Consider the following 21163-nt stretch of genomic DNA (forward strand, 5'->3'; position numbering starts at 1 on the left):
CTGAAGTTACAGAGAGAGATTGAATAAGTTAGTGCTACAGAGAGAGATTGAATAGGTTAGAACTTTATTCCCTGGGGCATAGAAGGATTGATTTGATAGAGGTGTATAAGATTTTGATGGGTATAGATAGAGTGAATGCAAGCAGGCTTTTTCCACTGAGGCTAGGGGAGAGAAAAAACCAGAGGGCATGGGTTAAGGGTGAAAGGAGAAAAGTTTAAAGGGAATATTAGGGGGAACTTCTTCATGCAAAGAGTGGTGGGAGTGTGGAATGAGCTGTTGGATAAAGTGGTAAATGCGGGGTCACTTTTAACATTTAAGAAAACCTTGGACAAGTACATGGATGAGAAGGGTGTGGAGGGATAGGGTCCAAGTGCAGGTCAGTGGGACTAGGCAAAAAATGGTTCGGCACAGACAAGAAGGGCCAAAAGGCCTGTTTGAGGTGTAATTTTCTATGGTTCTAAAGTAAATGTTGATCCCTTAAATGACAAGGCTGGGGAGTTAAAAATGGAAAGGACATAGTAGAGATTTTGAATTAATAATTTCTTTCATTTAAGACACAAGTTTTAGACACAAGTTTTTCACTGTCAATCTGAATGTCAAATCTTATCATGTTATTAACAATTCTGCCTACGGGATCCTATACTATAAGATCATGAATTCATCCCACCTCATTACACATTGTCAGGTCTCACATAACCTTTTCCTTGCTTGATCTGTCTTCAAGGTAGCAGATGCAAAAAGCATCCCAAGAATAGTAGAAAATCAAATGGTATAGAGTCATAGAGGTTTACAGCATGGAAACAGGTCATTCAGCCCAACTTGTCCATGCTGCCCTTTTTTTTTTAAGAAACCCCTAAGCTAATCCCAACTGTCCGCATTTGGCCCATATCCCTGTATACCCATCATACCCACGTAACTATCTAAATTCTTTTTAAAAGATAAAATTGTATCCACCTCTACTACTATCTCTGGCAGCTTGTCCCAGACACTCATCACCCTCTGTGAAAACATTGCCCCTCTGGACACTTTCGTATCTCTCACCTCTCACCTTAAATCTATGCCCTCTGGTTTTAGATTCCCCTATCTTTGGGAAAAGATATTCACTATCTACCTTGTCTATGCGCCTCATTACTTTATAGACCTCAATAAGGTCACCCCTCAGCCTCCAACCTCCAGAGACAAAAGTCCCAGTCTATTCAGCCTCTCCTTATAACTCAATCCATCAAGTCCCAGTGGCATCCGAGTAAATCTTTTTTGCACTCTTTCTAGTTTAATAATATTCTTTCTATAGTAGGGTGACCAGAATTTCACACGGTATTCCAAGTGTGGCCCTTCCGATGTCCTGTACAACTTCAACAAGACGTTCCAACTCCTGTATTCAGTGTTCTGACACATGAAACCAAGCATGCCGAATGCCTTCTTCACCACTCTCTCCACTTTCGAGGAGCTCTGAACGTGTACTGCTAGATCTCTTTGCTCTGTAACTCTCCCCAATGCCCTACCATTAACTGAGTAAGTCCTGCCCTTGTTCAATCTACCAAAATGCATCACCTCGCATTTGTCTAAATTAAACTCCATCTGCCTTTCGTCAGCCCACTTGCCCAATTGATCAAGATCCCATTGCAATTGGAGATAACTTTCTTCACTGTCCACTATGCCACCAATCTTGGTGTCATCTACAAACTTACCAACCGTGCCCCCTATGTTCTCATTCAAATCATTAATATAAATGACAAATAACAGTGGGCCCAGTACTGATCCCTGAGGCACAGTGCTGGTCACAGGCCTCCAATTTGAAAAACAACTCTCTGCAACCACCCTCTGGCTTCTAACAAGAAGCCAATTTTGTATCCATTTAGATACCTCACCCTGGATCCTGTGAGATTTAACTTTATGCAACAACCTACCATGTGGTACCTTGTCAAAGGAGTTGCCAAAGTCCATGTAGACAACATCAGCTGCACTGCCCTCATCTACCTTCTTGATTACCCCTTCAAAAAAACTCAATTAAATTTGTGAGACATGATTTTTCACTCACAAAGCTATGCTGACTATCTCTAACCAGTCATTGTTTCTCTAAATGCCTGTAGATCCTGTCTCTCAAAATACCTTCCAACAATTTACCCACCACAGGTGTAAAGCTCACTGGCCTATAGTTCGCAGGCTTTTCCCTGCAGCCCTTTTTAAACAAAGGCACAAAATTTGCCATTCTCCAATCTTCAGGCACCTCACCTGTGACTGTCAGTTATTCAGATATCTCTGCTAGGGGACCCGCAATTTCCTCCCTAGCCTCCCACAACATCTTGGGATGCACTTCTTCAGGTCCTGGAGATTTATCTGCCTTGATGCGCTTTAAGACTTTCAGCACCTCCTCCTCTGTAGTATGTACATTCCTCAAGACATCACTATTTATTTCCCCATGTTCCCTCACATCCAAACAGTAAATACTGATGAGAAATATTAATTTAGGATATCACCCATCTCTTGTGGATCTGCACATAGATGTCCTTATTGATCCTTAAGATGCTCTAGCCTCTCCCTTGTTACTCTTTTGCCCTTTATGTATTTGTAGAAGCTCTTTGGATTCTCCTTTGCCTTATCTGCCAAAACAATTTTGTGTCCCTTTATTGCCCTCCTGATTTCTCTCTCAAACTCTATTCCTACACCCCCTATACTCTTCAAGTGATTCACTTGATCCCAGCTGCCTATGCATGTCATGTGTTTCTTTCTTCTTCTTGACCAGGGCCTCAATATCCTGAGTCATCCAGGGTTCCCACTCTAAGAGGCATGTGTTTACCCTGAACCCTGGTTAACACATTTTGAAAGCATGCCACTTACAGACATCCCTTTGCCTTCCCACAGACTCCCCCAATTAACTTTTGAAAGTTCCTGCCTGATCCCATCAAAATTGGCCTTGCCCCAATTTAGAATTTTAACTTTTGGGACAAACCTGTCATTCTCCATAGCTATTTTAAAACTAATAGAACTATGGTCATGGTCCCAAAGTGATCCCTCACTAGCACTGCTGTCACCTGCCCTTCTTTATTTCCCAAGAGGAGGTCAAGTTTTGCCCCCTCTCTAGTCGGGCCATCCACATACTGAATGAGAAATTCCTCCTGAATACACAACAAATTTCTCTCCATCCAACCCTCTAATACTATGGCTGTCCCAGTCAATGTCAGGAAAATTAAAATCTCTGACTATTACCACCCTATTTTTCTTGGAGCTGTCTGTAATCTTACATATTTGCCCCTTAATATAAGGGAAGGGGAAACTTAAAGCTATTACTAGAGAAAAAAAGTAGTTGGGAAACAGATAGCACTAAAGGCTGCCAGGTGTCCAGGATCTAATAGCCTGCATTCTTGGGTCTCACAAGAAATGATAGTTGAGATGATGTGTGTATTGACAGTGCAGAAGAGGCCATTTAGCCCATCGGCTCTATTCTCATACAGTATCTTACCCTGGCCCTCTTCCCCCACCCTATCCCTATTATCCAACACATTTCCCATGGCTAATCCAGTTAACCTACACATCTTGGGACTCTGAGGGACAATTTAGCATGTCTTGAGTGTGGGAGGAAACCAGAGCATCTGGAGGAAGCCCACAAAGACCACAGGGAGAGCAAACTCCACACAGTCACCTGAGGCAGGAATTAAACCCAAGTCCCTGGCACTAACAGTGCTAACCACAGTGCCAAAATGCTGCGTATAATCGTCCAGAATTCCTCAACTAATGGGGAAGGATCTGACCATACTTAATTAGCCTTGCGCTCAGAACGTAGTGTCCAACATTAGATGTGATTGGACAATCCTTACTAAAAAGTCCCAAGTGTGTTAAGAATTACACTAACAACCAATTTAGCATTCAGTCAGACTTGTAGTGTGGTTCACTTAATATTTGGTAGAAGTTATATATCTTCATACACAGGATCCTGCCTTCTGCAAACAAAGAATAGCTGGAATATTACCACCCTGCCCGCCACAGGAATCGGAGCAGGCAAGGGGTGGACCATAGAAAGGTCCATTGACCTCAGGCAGGGTTTTATAATTTTGATACAAGTGAGGCCATAAACTTCTGCCCATCATGTTTAGGCATTGCACCTTTTTCAAACAAACAAAAGCTTGGGGAATAACTATTGTCTGGTGCATTCAACATGGCAATGCTTTGACCAGAGTCTACTTGCCAACAATCAGCATCCTTCTCATGCAGAATAAATTGTGATTCCCTTTGAAATTTAGTAAACTTGTGTCTGTCCTGATGAGTGCAAGATGAAAAGCTTTGATATTATTTAAATGGAAAGAAACTGCAGTATAGAAGTGTCTGGATCTCCTTGTTCACAAATCATAAAAAACAGCATACTAGTATCGCAAATAATTAAGAAGACAAATGGTATAGTCATAGAGGTTTACAGCATGGAAACAGGCTCTTCAGTCCAACTTGTCCATGCTGCCCTTTTTTTCAAACCTCTAAGCTAGTCCCAATTGCCCGCATTTGGCCCCTATCCCTCTACACCCATCTTACCCATGTAACTGTCTGAACACTTCTTAAATTACAAAATTGTACCCACCTCTACTACTATCTCTGGCAGCTTGTTCCAGACACTCACCATCCTCTGTGAAAACATTGCCCCTCTGGACCTTTTTGTATCTCTCGCCTTAAACCTGTGCCCTCTAGTTTTAGACTCCTTTGGGAAAAGATATTGACTATCTAGCTGATATATGCACCTCATTATTTCATAGACCTCTAAAATCATCCCTCAGCCTCCTACGCTCCAGAGGGAAAAAATCCCAGTTTATCCAGCCTCTCCTTATAACTCAAACCATCAAGTCTCAGTAGCATCCTAGTAAATCTCTTCTGCACTCTTTCTAGTTTAATAATATTCTTTCTATCATAGGGTGACCAGAACTGTACACAGTATTCCAAGTGTGGCCTTACCAATGTCTTGTACAACTTCAACAAGATGTCCCAACTCCTGTATTCTATGAACTGACCAATGAAATCAAGCATGCTGAATGCCTTTCTACCTGTGACTCCACTTTCAAGGGGCTATGAACTTGTACCCCTCGATCTCCTTGTTCTGTAACTCTTCCCAACGCCCTACCATTAACTGAATAAGTCCTGCTCTGGTTCAATCTAACAAAATGCATCACCTTGCATTTATTTAAATTAAACTCCATCTGCAATTCGTCAGCCCACTGGCCCAATTGATCAAGATCCTGTTGCAATCTAAGATAACATTCTTTACTGTCCACCGTGCCACCAATCTTAAGAACATAAGAAATAGGAGCAGGAGTAGGCCACCTAGCCCTTCGAGTCTGCCCTGCCATTCAATAAGATCATGGCTGATCTGAAGTGGCTCAGTTCCACTTTCCCACCTTCTCCCCATAACCCTCAATCCCCTTGCCTATCAAAAAACTATCTACCCGCGTCTTAAAAATATTTAGTGAGGCAGCCTCCACCACTTCAACGGGCAGAGAATTCCAGAGATTCACCACCCTTTGAGTGAAGAAGTTCCTCCTCAACTCTGTTCTAAACTGCCCCCCCTTTATCTTGAGGCTGTGCCCGCTAGTCCTCCTGACCTTTCTGAGTGGGAAGAGCCTCTCCAGCTCTATCCTATCCATCCCATTCATCATCTTATACGTCTCAATGAGATCTCCCCTCATCCTTCTAAACTCTAACAAGTGCAAGCCTAGTTTATTCAGCCTCTCCTCATAGCTCAACCCCCTCAACTCCGGTATCAGCCGAGTGAACCTCCTCTGCACTCCCTCCAAGGCCAAAATATCCTTGCGCAAGTGCGGCGACCAAAACTGCACGCAGTACTCCAGCTGCAGCCTCACCAGTGCCCTGTACAGTTGCAGCAAGACCTCCCTACTTTTATATTCAATCCCCCTCGCTATGAAGGCCAGCATCCCATTCGTCTTCCTGACCACCTGCTGCACCTGCAGGCTGGGGTTTTTGAGACTCATGCGCAAGGACCCCGAGGTCCCTCTGCACCGTAGCATGCTGCAGCTTTTAGCCATGTAAGTAGTAGTCCTTCCTACCATTATTCCTACCAAAGTGGACAACCTCACACTTGCCAACATTAAATTCCATTTGCCAGTTCCTCACCCATTCGCCCAGCCTATCTAGATCCATCTGCAGACTTTCCACACCCTCCGCACAATTTGCCATTCCACCATTCTTTGTGTCATCAGTAAATTTAGACACCTTACACTCGGTTCCCTCCTCCAGATCATCTATATAAATGGTAAATAGCTGAGGCCCCAGCACTGATCCCTGGGGCATTCCACTAGTCACCAACCACCAATCCGAATAGCACCCATTGACACCCACTCTCTGCCTCCTATTTGACAGCCAATCCCCTATCCACGCTAACACCCTACCCCCAACTCCATGCCCCCTAGCCTTCTGTAACAACCTCTTGCGTGGCACCTTATCAAAAGCCTTCTGAAAATCAAGAAACACCACATCCACCGGTTCTCCTCTATCCACCGCACTAGACACATCCTCATAGAATTCCAATAAATTTGTCAGACACGACTTCCCCTTAACGAAACCGTGCTGCGTCTGCTCTAATCAAACAATTCTCCTCAAGATGCCTCGCTATTTTCTTCTTCTTTACGGATTCAAGCATTTTACTTGCAACAGGCGTTAAACTAACCGGCCTATAATTCCCTGCCTTTTGTCTGCTACCCTTTTTAAACAACGGCATAACATTAGCCATTTTCCAATCTTCCGGCACTTCCCCAGAATCCAGCGCGGATTGGAAAATAATCACCAAGGCATCCACTATCACCTCCGCCATTTCTTTCAGAACCCTTGGATGCATTCCATCCGGTCCTGGGGACTTGTCCACAGTCAGTCCCTCTAGTCTGCCTAGCACTGCCTCTCTACTAACAATAATGTCATTCAGGCCCTCCACTCCTACCATCTTTCCATCGTTAACACCCGGCAAACTATTCACGTCCTCCTCCGTGAAGACCAAAGCAAAAAAGTTATTCAAGGCCTCAGCCATTTCCTCATCCCATCTTTCCTCATCTTGCCATCAGTGGCAAACTTACTAACCATGCCCCTATAGTCTCATCCAAATCATTAATATAAATGACAAATAACAGTGGACCCAGCTCTGATCCCTGAGGTATACTGCTGGTCACAGGCCTCCAATTTGAAAGACACCCCTCTACAACCACCCTCTGTCTTCTGTCATCAAGCCAATTTTGTATCCATTTAGCTTCTTACCCTGGATCCCATGTGATTTAACCTTATGCAACAACCTACTATGCAGTACCTTGTCAAAGGCCTTGCTAAAGTCCATGTGGAGAACACCAACTGCACTGCTGTCATCTACGTTCTTGGTTACACCTTCAAATTTGAGATTCATGAATTTTCATTCACAAAGCCATGCTGACTGTCCCTAATCAGTCTTTGTGCCTCTAAATGCCTACAGATCCTGTCTCTCAAAATACCTTTCAGCAACCACACCTCACCAGCCTGTAGTTCCCAGGCTTTTCCCTGCAGCCCTTTTTAAACAAAGGCACAACAGTTGCCACCCTCCAATCTTCAGGCATCTCACCTGGACTATTGATAATTCAGATGCCTGTGCTAGGGGACCTGCAGTTTCCTCCCTAGACTCCCACAATGTCCTGGAATACGCTTCATCAGGTCCCAGGGATTTATCTACCTTGATGCGCTGTAGGAGTTCCAGCACCACCACCTCTATAATATGTACAGTTCTCAAGACTTATTTCCCCAAGTTCCCTAACATCCATGTTTTTCTCAACAGTAAATACTGATGCGAAGTATCCATTTAGGAGCTCACAAACATCATCATTTATGATGTTTATCTTTATTGCAAAGATTCTGAAAACCCAAATAAATATTCTCTGTATATCCCTTATATGGAATACACTGGAACACAGGTATTGATAGCATTGCATGTAATGTCTTAAGGGTTTTGCACAGTCCAGATTATTTTTTCCCCCTCACTACACTCCAGGTGCAGCATTCTTTTCTGATGCATCCCCTCATCGGTTACAGTTCCAATTTTAATAGGTGCAGGAATGCTTCATTTTATTACTTGTTTCAAAAAATAATGAATTTCCACAGGAGCTGTGTACTTTTGTGTATTTCCTGTGTAACAAGGATAATAATGCGGCAAAGCTCAGGCACAGTTGCAGTGTGGTTCAATTGATTTGAGTTTTGAAGGCGCAAGTGTAGATTAATTAGAAATTAGAAATGTTAGAAGTACTCTACAAGTCTGATAGCATTTACAGAGAGCAAAGACTCTTTCAGATCAATGACCCTCTGTTAAAACTGTACTTTATAATTTATTTCAGATTTGGCTGGTTTGGCATTGACCCTGAAGAAGTAGCAAAACCTTGGTTAAACTACATTGGAGCAGCTCTGTCTTTCATGAGGTAAATTTGATGAGCCATCTTCAATTAAGTAAAGAGTAGTTGACGCAATTTCTAATCACTAGCTAGATTTATAAAACGAGCATTGTCCCAGAAAATGTAAATTATGTGCAACAGAATTTTGTTTATTTGCAATTTAAAACAAAAAGTGTGGGATATTATTTTAGTTAATGAGCAACTTTTACTCCATTCATATACAAAATAGTGATGAAAAGAATTTATAGCAAAATTATTTATTCATCCGAATTCTTTATACAAGATTCGAATGAGATATAAAATGGTAGTTAATTTAAAGCTATATTGAATTTTGAAATCTGATATTTTTGATTTGCTCAGCTAAGGTATTGATTTATATCTTTTCTGTTTTAGTGCCATCATATTTTTCTTTGTCAAGAGTGATATAAATGTTGTAAACAATTCCGAATCAACACTTCCACTACTGATTGACAGTGTGAGTAACAGCTCCCTGTGGAGTTGGTTTTGGAGAAATTCTTTTGCACACAAGAGTTTGCTTTAGTGAATGTTAAATGGATTCCTTGCTTTAGATTATCCTTACATTTTGACTCTATATTCTGTAAATGTATCCAAATAATATTTCATAATATTGGAACACAAAACCAGAACAGTGAGGTACTTTGGGGTTTTTGTGCATCAGTTGGTATCACTGTTACTTTCCAAGTCATGAAGTTATGGTTCCAGAATTTGAGTACATAATCCAGGCTGACAATTTGGTGCTATATTGAAGGAGTACTGCCATTTGGATGCTGTTTTCAGGTGAGACTTGAATTGAAGTGCTTGCTCAGAGAAAATAAAAAGACTCAAGACATTCAAAGCTCAGTTGAAAGATCTGATGTTCTGGGCAACACTGCAAGGGCAATAGGCCCTGACAACATTCCGGCAATAGTACTGAAAACTTATGCTCCAAAACTTGCTGCTCCCCTAGACGAGCTCTTCCGGTACAATTACCCGACAATGTGAAGAATTGCCCAGGTATGTCCTGGACAAATCCAACCTGGCCAATTACTGCCCATCAAACTACTCTCGATCATCAGGACAGTGGTGGGGTGGGGGGTGGTGGTGGTGGTCATCAACACGTGCTCAGCAATAACCTGCTCAGTGACGCCCAGTTTGGATTTTGCCAGGCTCATTCAGCTCCTGACCTCATAACAGCCATGGTTCAAACATGGGCAAAAGAGCTGATTTCTGGAGGTGAGGAGAGAGTGACAGCCCTTGACATCATGGCTGCATTTGTTATAGTGTGGCGATCCCTAGCAAAACTGGAATCAATGGGTATCAGGGGCAAACGCTCCACTGATTGGAGTCATATCTGGCACATAGGAAGATGTTGTGGTTGTGGGGGAAATCAGTCATTTCAGCCCCAGGGTGTGTTCTACACACAGCCACCTTCAGCAGTTTCATCAATGATGTTCCTTTCATCAGAGTTGTATGTTTGCCGATGATTGCACAATAAGGAAAATTGGGGAATGGACAAAGAGCCAAGGAAGCCATACTTTCCTTGCACTCCTCCTCTCTCTCTCTTTCTCTCTCCCCCCCCCCCCCCCCCCCCAACCCCATAAATCCAAAGGCAATCTTCAATTGTTAGTGGCTGATTTTCTTGCCATTTCACATACCACATTCCATCCGAAAGGAAAGAAGAAAAACACAAAGAAATAGAAAAGAGATAGGCACGGTCAATAAAACAGACATCGGAGACAGATGAGAGAGTTGAGAGAGAGTTGATTCTCAATTAATATGTGTTGGACCATGTAAGATTTAAAAGACTAGTTATGTACAACAGGAGTCCGAAATAAATTAAATGCCGAGAATTTACTCATCTACTTTTATACACAACTCCTCAATTTTTAACACACCTATTCACTGAGAAGCATTTAAATCCTTTTTTGACCAGAATCATTTATGTTTTGAGGAATTCAAAATGAGGAATATAGGACCAGGAATTGACCATTTAGTATTATTCAATGTGGCCATGGCTGATGTGCAAGCTGAATCCAAATACTTGTCTTTGCCCCATATCCCTTAATATCTTTGGCTAACAAAACCTATACAAGCTCAGATTTTAAACTAACAATTGAACTAGTATCAATTGCTGTTTGCAGAAAAAAGTCCCAAACTTCTGCCATCCTTTGTGTGAAGAAATGTTTCATAAGAACATAAGAAATAGGAGCAGGAGTAGGCCATCTAGCCCTTCAAGCCCGCCCCGCCATTCAATAAGATCATGGCTGATCTGAAGTGGGTCAGTTCCACTTTCCCGCTTTCTCCCCATAACCCTTAATTCCCTTGTCTACCAGAAATCTATCTACCCGTGACTTAAATATGTTCAGCGAGGTAGCCTCCACCACTTCAATGGGCAGAGAATTCCAGAGATTCACCACCCTTTGAGTGAAGGAGTTCCTCCTCAACTCTGTTCTAAACTGCACCCCCCCCCCTTATTTTGAGGCTGAGCCCTCTAGTTCTGCTATCCTTTCTAAGCAGGAAGAATCTCCCTACCTCTACCCTATCTAGCCCCTTCATTATCTTGTAAGTCTCTGTAAAATCCCCCCTCAGCCTTCTAAACTCTAACGAGTACAGACCCAGTCTATTCAACCTCTCTCCATAAGCTAACCCCCTCATCTCCAGTATCAGCCTGGTGAACCTTCTGTGTACTCCCTCCAAGGTCAATATATCCTTTTGCAAACGTGGGGACCAAAATTTCCTAATTTCACTTCTGAAAACCCCAGGTCTAATTTTAGACTACACTGCCATCTGAGATTCCCAGCTAGTGGAAATAATTTCTCTAGCCACCCCATTAATTCCCCTTAATAATTTGAAGACTTTTGTCAAATCAGCTCTTAAACCTCTTACTTTCAGGTAATTAACTCTAGTTGTGCAATCGTTTCTAATTACCTCTTGGGGTCTTGTAATAGTCTGATAGATGTACAGTCCACTCCCTTTAAAACCATTTCTCCTTAAAAACTGATGCCCCCAAAACTGGTCATAGTTCCTCAGGTCTGTTTTAAATAAGACTTTGTATAGCTTTAGATTATTTCCAAGCCCTTATGTTCTCATCCTGTAAATATAAAGGCCAACTAATTAAAGCAAAATACTGCAGATGCTGGAAACCTGAAATGAAAATAGAAATTGGAGGATAAACTCAGCAAATCTGGCAGCATCAGTAGAGAGAGAAACACAGTTATCATCTCAAATCCATATAACTCTTCTACAGAACTGAAATGGGGTAGAAATGTAATGAATGATATACTTGGAGAGGGATGTGAAGCAGAATGCAAAGTCAGTGTAAGGTCAGAACTAAGGAGAGATTGACAAACATGTCATGGACATGAGATAAGTGGGCTGTCAAAGCTGTCATAAGGGACTGAAGAGTATTAGTAGTGGCGAAAGTAGGATAGCAATATGTGTTAATTGGAAAACAGAGGTCAGTAAACAGTGGGAGCAAAACAGTGAGGAGGGGTAGGGTGTACTGGGACAAGCCAGGGAAACTAAAAAAACAGAAAACAAGAGAGGAGTCAAGATGGAGACGAAAGTTCACAGTCTGTAGTTGTTGAACTCAGTGCTGAATCCAGAAAGCTGTAATGTGCCTAATCAGAAGATGAAGTGTCAAGCTTCCAGTTTGTATAGGGCCTCACTGGAGCATTGCAGCAGGGCAAGGACAGACATATGGACATGACAGCAAAATCATGAGTTGAAATGGCAAGCAACTAGAAAGTTAGGATCATGCTTACAGAGAGAGCAAAGGTGTTCCACAAAGTGGTTGCCCAGTTTGCATTTAGTCTCCCCAGTGTAGTGGAGACTGCTTCAGAGCAGCAAATACAATGGGAGGAGGGGTAAGCAAAATGCTGCTTAACCTGGAAGGAGTGTTTGGGCCCTTGGACAGTGAGGAGGGATGAGGTAAAGAGGCAGGTGTTGCACATTCTGTGATTGCATGGGAACGTACCAAGGAAAGGGGATGAAGGGTTGGAGGAGATAGAGATATGAACTGGGATGTCACAGGATGGTCCCTGCAGAATGCTAACAGAGGTGGTGAGAGGAAGATGTCTTTAATGGTGGTATCACATTGGATTTGGCAGAAATGGTGGAAGAAGATCATTTGAACATGGAGATTGATGGAGTGAAAAGTGACAATAAAGTGAATCCAGTAAAGACTCACATTCCATTAGCTTTTCTGTACCTGTTGTTGAAATTTCGGTTGTCTATGTACCTATACCTGGACCTCTTGAAACTTCCACTGTTGCTACCTTTTCATGGTGGCACAGTGGCACTGCTGCCTGACAGTGTCAAGGACCGGGTATGATTCCCAGCTTGGGTCACTTTCTGTGAGGAGTTTACACGTTCTCCCCATGTCTGTGCGTGTATCCTCCAGGTGCTCTGGTTTCCTCCCACAGTCCAAAGATATGCGGGTTAGGTGAATTGGCCATGCTAAATTTCCCTTAGTGTCAGGAAGACTAGGTAGGGTAAATGCATGGAGCTATGAGGACAGGGCCTTGGTGGGATTGTGGTTGGTGCAGACTCAGTGGGCCAAATGGCCTCCTTCTGCACTATAAGATTCTATGATTTCAAGAATACTCCAGTTTAACCTTTATATTTTTTTACATCCAAAGACGATGATCTCATTTTTGACTACATTGAAATCCATTTGCCACAATTTTGCTCATTCACTCAATTTATTAATTTATCTGTAATTTAACAGTTCTATCCACACAACTTACAAAGCTGCCTGATCTTTGTATCAAGAAACTTGGATACTTGGCTTTTTAATCGCATCATAAGTTGTTTGTAAATACTTTGAATAGATGAGGTCCTAAAACAGGTTCTTAAGGAACATTTACTAGTCATATCTGCCAATTCGAGTATCCCTACTTTCTGTCTCCTACTGCTTAGTAAGAAGTCTCAAAACACCAGGTTAAAGTCCAACAGGTTTATTTGGTAGCACAAGCCACTAGCTTTCAGAGCGCTACCCTTTCATCAGGTGAGTGGGAGTTCTGTTCACAAACAGGGCATATAAAGACACAAACTCAATTTACAAAATAATGGTTGGAATGCGAGTCTGTACAGGTAATCAAGATTTAAAGGTACAGAAAATGTGAGTGGAGGGTTAAGCACAGGTTAAAGAGATGTGAATTGTCTCTAGCCAGGACAGCGGGATTTTGCAAACCCAGGCAAGTCGTGGGGGTTACAGGTAGTGTGGCATGAACCCAAGATCCCAGTTGAGACCATCCTCGTGTGTGGAACTTGGCTATCAGTCTCTGCTCAGCAACTCTGCATTGCTGTGTGTCGTGGAGAATGCTTTCCAAAGATCAGAGACCAAATGTCCGTGACAACTGAAATGTTCCCCAACAGGCAGAGAACACTCTGCCTGGTGATTGTCGAACGGCGTTCATTCATCTGTTGTCATAGCGTCTGCATGGTCTCCCCAATATACCATGCCTCAGGACATCCTTTCCTGCAGTGTATCAAGTAGACAACGTTGGCCGAATTGCAAGTATATGTACTGTGTACTTGGTGGATGGTGTTTTCATATGAGATGATGGCATCTGTATCGATGATCCAGCATGTCTTGCAGAGGCTGCTGTGGCAGGGTTGTGTGATGACGTGATCGCTGTTCTCCTGAAGGCTGGGTAGTTTGCTGCGGACGGTGGTCTGTTTGAGGTTGAGATTGTTTGAAGGCAAGAAATAGGGATGTGGGGATGGCCTTGGTGAGATGTTTGTCTTCATCAATGACATGTTGAAGGCTCCAGCAAAGATGACGTAACTTCTCCACTCCAGGGAAGTACTGGACGACAAAGGGGACTCTGTCTGCCGTGTCCCATGTTTGTCTTCTGAGGAGGCCGGTGCGGTTTTTCATTGTGGTGCATTGGCACTGTCGATCGGTGAGTCGAGTGCCATATCCTGTTCTTATGAGGGCATCTTTCAGCATCTGGAGGTGTCTGTTGCGATCCTCCTCATCTGAGTAGATCCTGTGTATACAGAGGGCTTGTCCGTCGGGGATGGCTTCTTTAACGTGTTTAGGGTAGAACTGGAGAAGCAGAGCATCGTGATGTTATCCATGGGATTGCGGTACAGTGAAGTGCTGAACTGACCATCCTTGATGAAGATGTGTGTGTTCAAGAATGCAACCAATTCCGGAGAGTAGTAGAGATCTCCAACGCGGGGAGTACGTGGAATGGGAGCACAGAGGGTGCTCTGAAGGTCCGGATCAAAGGTTTTGATCAGTCTGTTGAGCACGGAGGGTGCCCTGAAGGTCCGGATCAAAGGTCTTGATCAGTCTGTTGATCTCTGCTGCCTCCCGAAGATATACAAGGCAAACATACCCAGCCGTCACATCGTATCAAGCAATGGAACCCTGTGCAAGAACTTCTCCGGCCACATTGAAGGCATCCTAAAACCCACTGTACAAAGAACCTCCTGCTTTTGTCGCGACACTATGGGTTTCCTACAGAAACTCAGCACACATGGAGCAGTTGAACCAGGAGCATTCCTTGTCACAACAAATGTCTCGACACTCTACACCAGCATCCCCACGACAATGGCATTGCTGCAACTGCCTCAGTACTCAACGCCAACAATTTGCCAATCTCCAGATGCAATTTTACAACTCATCCGCTTCATTCTGGACCACAATGTCTTCACCTTCAACAACCAGTTCTTAATCCAGACACACAGAACAGCCATGGGGACCAAATCCACACCTCAATATGCCAACATCTTCATGCACATTTTTAAAAAAGACCTCCTCACCGCACAGGACCTTCAACTGATGCTAGATACATCAGTGACGTTTTCTTCCTTTGGACTCATGGTGAACAATTGCTGAAACAACTATATGACGACATCAACAAGTTCCATCCCACTATCAGACTCACCATGGACTACTCTCCAGAATTGGTTGCATTCTAGGACACACGCATCTCCATGAAGGACGGTCACCTCAACTCACTGTACTGCAAGCCCACGGATAACTTCACGATGCTCCATTTCACCAGCTTCCATTCTAAACACATTAAAGAATCCATCCCCTTTGGACAAGCCCTCCATATATACAGGATCACAACAGACACCTCCAGAAGCTGAAAGATGCCTTCATAAGAACAGGATATGGCGCTCAACTCATCGATTGTCAGTTCCAATGCGCCACAGCGAAAAACTGCACCGACCTCCTCAGAAGACAAACATAGGACACGGTGGACAGAGCGTCCTTCATCGTCCAGTACTTCCCCGGAGCAGAGAAGTTACAACATCATCTTCGGAGCCTTCAACATGTCATTGATGAAGACGAACATCTTGCCAAGGCCATCCCCACACCCCCACTTCTTGCCTTCAAACAACCCCACAACCTCAAACAGACCATTGTCCGCAGCAAACTACCCAGCCTTCAGGAGAACAGTGACCACGACACCACACAACCCTGCCACAGCAACCTCTGCAAGACGTGCCAGATCATCGACATGGATGCCATCATCTCACATGAGAACACCATCCACCAGGTACACAGTACATACACTTGCAACTCGGCCAATGTTGTCTACCTGATACACTGCAAGAAAGGATGTTCTGAGGTATATTGTACTGGGGAAACCATGCAGGCGCTACGACAACGGATGAATGAACACCGCTTGATAATCACCAGGCAAGAGTTGGGGAACACTTCAGCAGTCACAGGCATTCGGCCTCTGATCTTCAGTGAGCATTCTCCAAGGCAATCTTCACGACACACAATGCAGAGTCGCTGAGCAGAGACTGATAGCCAAGTTCCGCAGAGATGAGGACAGCCTCAACCAGGCTCATGTCACACTATCTGTAACCCCCGTGATTTGCCTCAGTTTGTGAAATCTCACTAACTGTCCTGGCTGGCGACAATACAGATCTCTTTAACCTGTGCTTAATCCTCCCTCTACTCACATTGCCTGTACCTTTAACACTGATTACCTGTAAAGGCTCACATTCCAATCACTATTTTGTAAATTAAGTTTCTGTCTTTATACGTGAACAGAACTCCCATTCACCTGATGAAGGGGCAGTGCTCCAAAAGCTAGTGGCTTGCGCTACCAAATAAATCTGTTGAACTTTAACCTGGTATTGAGAGGCTTTTTACTGTGTTTACCCCAGTCCAATGCCGACATCTCCGCATCATCCTACTGCTTAGCCAGTTAGTTAATAACATGTCTCCGCTGCCAGAAAACTCACTGCAAGGGACTGGAAAATCCCACCTTATCTCATCAGTTTTCTGTCATGCTTAATCATATCAGAACCATAGAACATTATAGCACAGAAACAGGCCTTTTGGCCCTTCTTGGCTGTGCTGAACCATTTTTCTGCCTAGTCTCACTGATCTGCACCTGGACCATATACCTCCACACCCCTCTCATCTATGTACCTGTCCAAGTTTTTCTTAAATGTTAAAAATGAGCCCGCATTCACCACTTCATCTGGCAGCTCATTCCACACTCCTACCACTCTGTGTGAAGATAATATTCCCTTTAAACTTTTCCCCCTTCACCCATGTCCTCTAGTTTTTTTTCTCCCCTAGCCTCAGTGGAAAAAGCCTGCTTGCATTCACTCTATCTATATCCATCATAATTTTATACACCTCTATCAAATCTCCCCTCATTCTTCTACGCTCCAGGGAATAAAGTCCTAACCTATTCAACCTTTCTCTGTAAGTCAATTTCTCAAGTCCTGGCAACATCCTTGTAAACCTTCTGTGCACTCTTTCAACCTTATTAATATCTTTCCTGTAATTAGGTGACCAAAACTGCACACAATACACTAAATTCAGCCTCACCAATGTCTTTATACAACCTCATCGCAACGTTCCAACTCTTACACACACACCTCTTTGTAGATGTGCCGTGTCTGTTCTCCCATGTGCTGCTTTGTGTCTGGTAATGCTTTCAAGGTCAAGGATCACCAGGTCACATGAACCAGTATTCCTTATTATTCAAGAACATTACAATTGATCAAAACACTTAAAAGCCCTTTTCAAGTATTTTTTTTAAAACAATGACAGATTCTTCAGACTTCTCAAAGGAATTACAATTTTTTCTTACTGCACTGTTTCCAGGTCAAAGGTCATCAGTTTTCATCTCCCTCTTTTTATCTTTAAATTGATTTGCATGGAGCTAGGAATATTACCATTCAGTTCCATTTATTTTATTTACCTCCTAGTGCCTGGTACTCTTTAAACAGATCCTCTTGCCTACTCTTCTCTATGTAATTGTTCCAACATGGATCATAACGAGTGGAACTTCCTTCTCCACACCCTTTTCAAGCCACTTCACAATCTCCTTCATTCCAGTACTAAGCAGGCAACATACCTTGTGGAGCTCTTGATCATGTTACATAGCATGCTATCTATGCCCCTAATTGTTGAATCTCTTACTGTATTACAGCAGCCAACCCATTCTCCCATTTAGACAGCTTCCTGTTCCAAGCTGCCATGGGCTGTATTGTAGCTGTCATTCTATCTGTCTTCATCCGTATCCTCACAGTATTATATCTGTTGGATAGGATCAGTTCCCTTGTTCTCTAACTCAGAGTTCCCCTTATTCTATACACTAGGGTTTCCCAAATGTTTTGAGCTTGTGGAATCACAAGTAACCACCCAAGAACATCAGGGAACCCCAAGCATTCTCATTACGTGGATGTACCTTTTCTGCCTTGAAATAGCCAGGAACACACACATCAAATATAAACAAGTCTTTTCTAGCTATATCTCTGCATATAATCACCAATGAAACATGATTATTTTACTTGAAGAAGAACTGAAGGCTGATCCTTTTGTCGTCTTCAATGTGAGGAGTGATGCTGTCTCCTTTGCTCACACATCTGCTTGGTGTCATTAACCATTGTGCTTAACATTAACCCCTGGCCAAGGCAACCTCTCCCAACCACTTAACGTTAACCTCTGGCTAAGCCACTCCCCTGGACCTTAACATTAACCCCTGGATGTAAAACTCACTTTGGGAGACATTTCACTTCTGCAAACAGGAAAAATATAACAGAGTACTTACCCTTCTTCAGATGCCACCACTACTGGCCCTCACACTCCTAATCATTGCTCAGGACATCACTCTGGTCATCGCTCTGGCTGCCATTCTAATCGTTTCTCACTGCTCACTGCTTTTATGCGTAGCAGCAGTGCATATTCAGCCTATCAGCAACTCATTCTCAGAGAGGTCTAGCTCTGATTAGCCAATCTGATTTTTTGCTTTGTCTTGAATTCCGAACAGCAAACGGTGAACTAGCAGGGGTGAAACCATGATCAGGCACGTGTTCCGGTGCTGGGCTGACCCATTACAGTTTGTGTATGCTGACACCTGCGATGTCCCCATGCGTGGGATACTTGACTGCAAAATTTGTTTGTTCTATCCCAGTTACTGTAAGATGTACAGAATTCTTTAACTGATCACAAGAGATACATATTTTGTCATTTGTTTTCACAATGCTTGCTGTTACTGCGAATGATTTTCCATAAAGAATAAAGATATTTTAATTTTAAAAATCAGCAAAATCAATGGTTCTAGCCAGGCATTTTTCTCACTTTGTGACTGTTGCTGACATAATTCTATGGCTTCGGGGAACTCCTGGCGGACCTCTCTCAGAATCCCAGGGCTCCCAAGGATCAATTTGGGAAGCTTTGCTGTACACTACCAATCACACCAACACCATTCTGAACCTGTGCATTTCTATGAAATGTACTGAAGTTTGGAGTAAGCAATCCTGATACTTCTCCCCCTCCCTTTTATGTTGAGTGTCTCCAATCCACATTCCAGCTCAATGACATTTCCTGTGTTTGGCTGGCAGCTCTTGGGTGAGACTTTCATCCCTGAGGTATTTAATCTCTGGGAAAATCTACTAAGTGCCTGATTGCCAAATATGGCCCAACATTTCAAATCAATGACTTTTCATGAAAACTGAACCATTAGCCCTCCCAGTTCTCCAAAAGTGCTGGCTGACCTCTGAACACCTCCAGCATTTTCTGTTTTTAATTCAACAAAAAAAATCATTGCTATGAGTAACTATATTCTTTTATATTTTATGATTTTTTACTATCTGCAGGAAATAATGTTCGCTGTCAGCTGCACAAGTTTGCAATCCAAAAATGTAGGGAAAACCAGTCTGTTACAAACTATTATTCCCATCAAGAACTGTATGTGTGGCCATGGTCTCACAGTGCAATAAGCAGTCCATGTATCTGTAGCAAACCGATATTTGAGAGAACTTTGGAACTTTAAGCTGTCACTGTTAATCTGAATTATGTGCTAAATCTACGCTTGATTTCCTGCCTCTCCATTAGTATTTACTCATTTTTTTTCAGCAGCATTCAACTGGCATCAGCAACTGCTATGGCAAGGAACAACAGAGGGGAGGAGTGGAATGTGATGGGCAAACGATAGAACCATAGAATCTCTGAAGTGCAGAAGGAGGCCATTTGGCCATCAGTTCTGCATTGACCCTCTGAAAGGGCGTCATCCTCATTACATTTCCCATGTGGGTTCCAAGCATACGAAACTCCATCTCATGAGCTCTAATATAACAGTGATCCTGTGATCTAGAAATATTAAAGAAGCACAAGTATCTTTTTAAAAAAAAGTTTCTCATCTTATTTTGACTTTAAGATTTTGGAATTTTCCAAGACTATTAATTCCTGCTACAACCAGGAATTTGACACTGTTGGGAAGTTTGTAACAACATTTATTTTTAAATATAGAACATAAATACTCGTGAAGAAGCTGTATTGTCAGATGAATCGTGGGTAGACAAACTGAGTCCACTGAAGAAAAGGCTTGTGTAAGTATTGAGGGTTTCGTTGCAAGTGATATGAGGGGCTAGTAATCTAACAGTCAGTTTTTAATCTAATAGTCAGATCAAACACATTCAGTGCTATTTGTATCAAGACTGTGCACCAACATTTGTTTGGGAGCCTGAGCACTGAGGAAGCACATGGCTCATTGAGAGCTTGTACAAATTTCACATAGCTCATTATGGTCCCAACTTTTATTCTGTTCAGAGGCCTCTCCAGAGCAAAACCAGAACATCTGTGTAATGCTCCAGAGACACACTGCCTCTTTCAAACGGTATTGCAAGGGTTGGTCTGAGAAAAAATAATTGCATTGACCTCTGGGTTGCATTTTTTCAAAATAATATACTGTCATCATCCATTAAAACACTTTGCTTAATTAGCTTAATTAGGTCTTCAAATCGCCAAGTGCTCATCTTCTAATGTGCAAATTTGCATGAGCACATCAACAACACACTGGAGAGACACTAAAATATTGAACTGCATTAACCTTGTATGGTCATGTGATACCAACTCATTTGGAAACAAAGTGAAAATGATGCATAGCCTTTTTCATTCATTTCTATAGATTTAAACAGAATCCAAAATTATGTAGGGAACAACAAAGGAACGTGGGTTATTTGTTGATTTATCTCTTAATCAGATAAGTTTAAACTTTTTTGTATCATCTACTTGGAGGTTTTGTATGTGCTCGAATGGTGCACATGCCTGCACATGAAATTTTGATCTATAGATTTTTTCTTCAGTGGCATCATTTGCTCAAAGAAGCAGTCTGAATGCTTCACTTTTATGGGGATTGATGCCTCTTCCCTGTGTCAACCGTGTCATAATGTGCAACAGTAGGACCCCCTTGTGATCTGAGTCGGATGTTTTTGTTTCTTTGCATGTGCTTCAGTCATTGCAAAGGCAGACCAAAACAACATTTGGTGAGGTA

At 42.7% G+C, this 21163-nt stretch overlaps 1 protein-coding gene across 3 annotated transcripts in view; it reads left to right on the forward strand.

Moving 5' to 3' along the window:
* LOC145345761 (transmembrane protein 144-like) overlaps window positions 1-21163 on the forward strand; it is a 113425-nt gene that overhangs the window by 64468 nt on the left and 27794 nt on the right. For all 3 annotated transcript variants that reach the window (XM_080193471.1, XM_080193473.1, XM_080193470.1), the window contains exons 6-8: window positions 8337-8417; window positions 8784-8865; window positions 20140-20219. In XM_080193471.1, the coding sequence (XP_080049597.1) occupies window positions 8337-8417; window positions 8784-8865; window positions 20140-20219 (243 nt within the window). The remainder of the gene's footprint in view (window positions 1-8336; window positions 8418-8783; window positions 8866-20139; window positions 20220-21163) is intronic.

The sequence above is a fragment of the Carcharhinus amblyrhynchos genome, chromosome 1 (assembly GCF_965287045.1).
Source record: "Carcharhinus amblyrhynchos chromosome 1, sCarAmb.v2.hapA, whole genome shotgun sequence".
In the NCBI taxonomy this organism is placed as follows: Eukaryota; Metazoa; Chordata; class Chondrichthyes; order Carcharhiniformes; family Carcharhinidae; genus Carcharhinus; species Carcharhinus amblyrhynchos.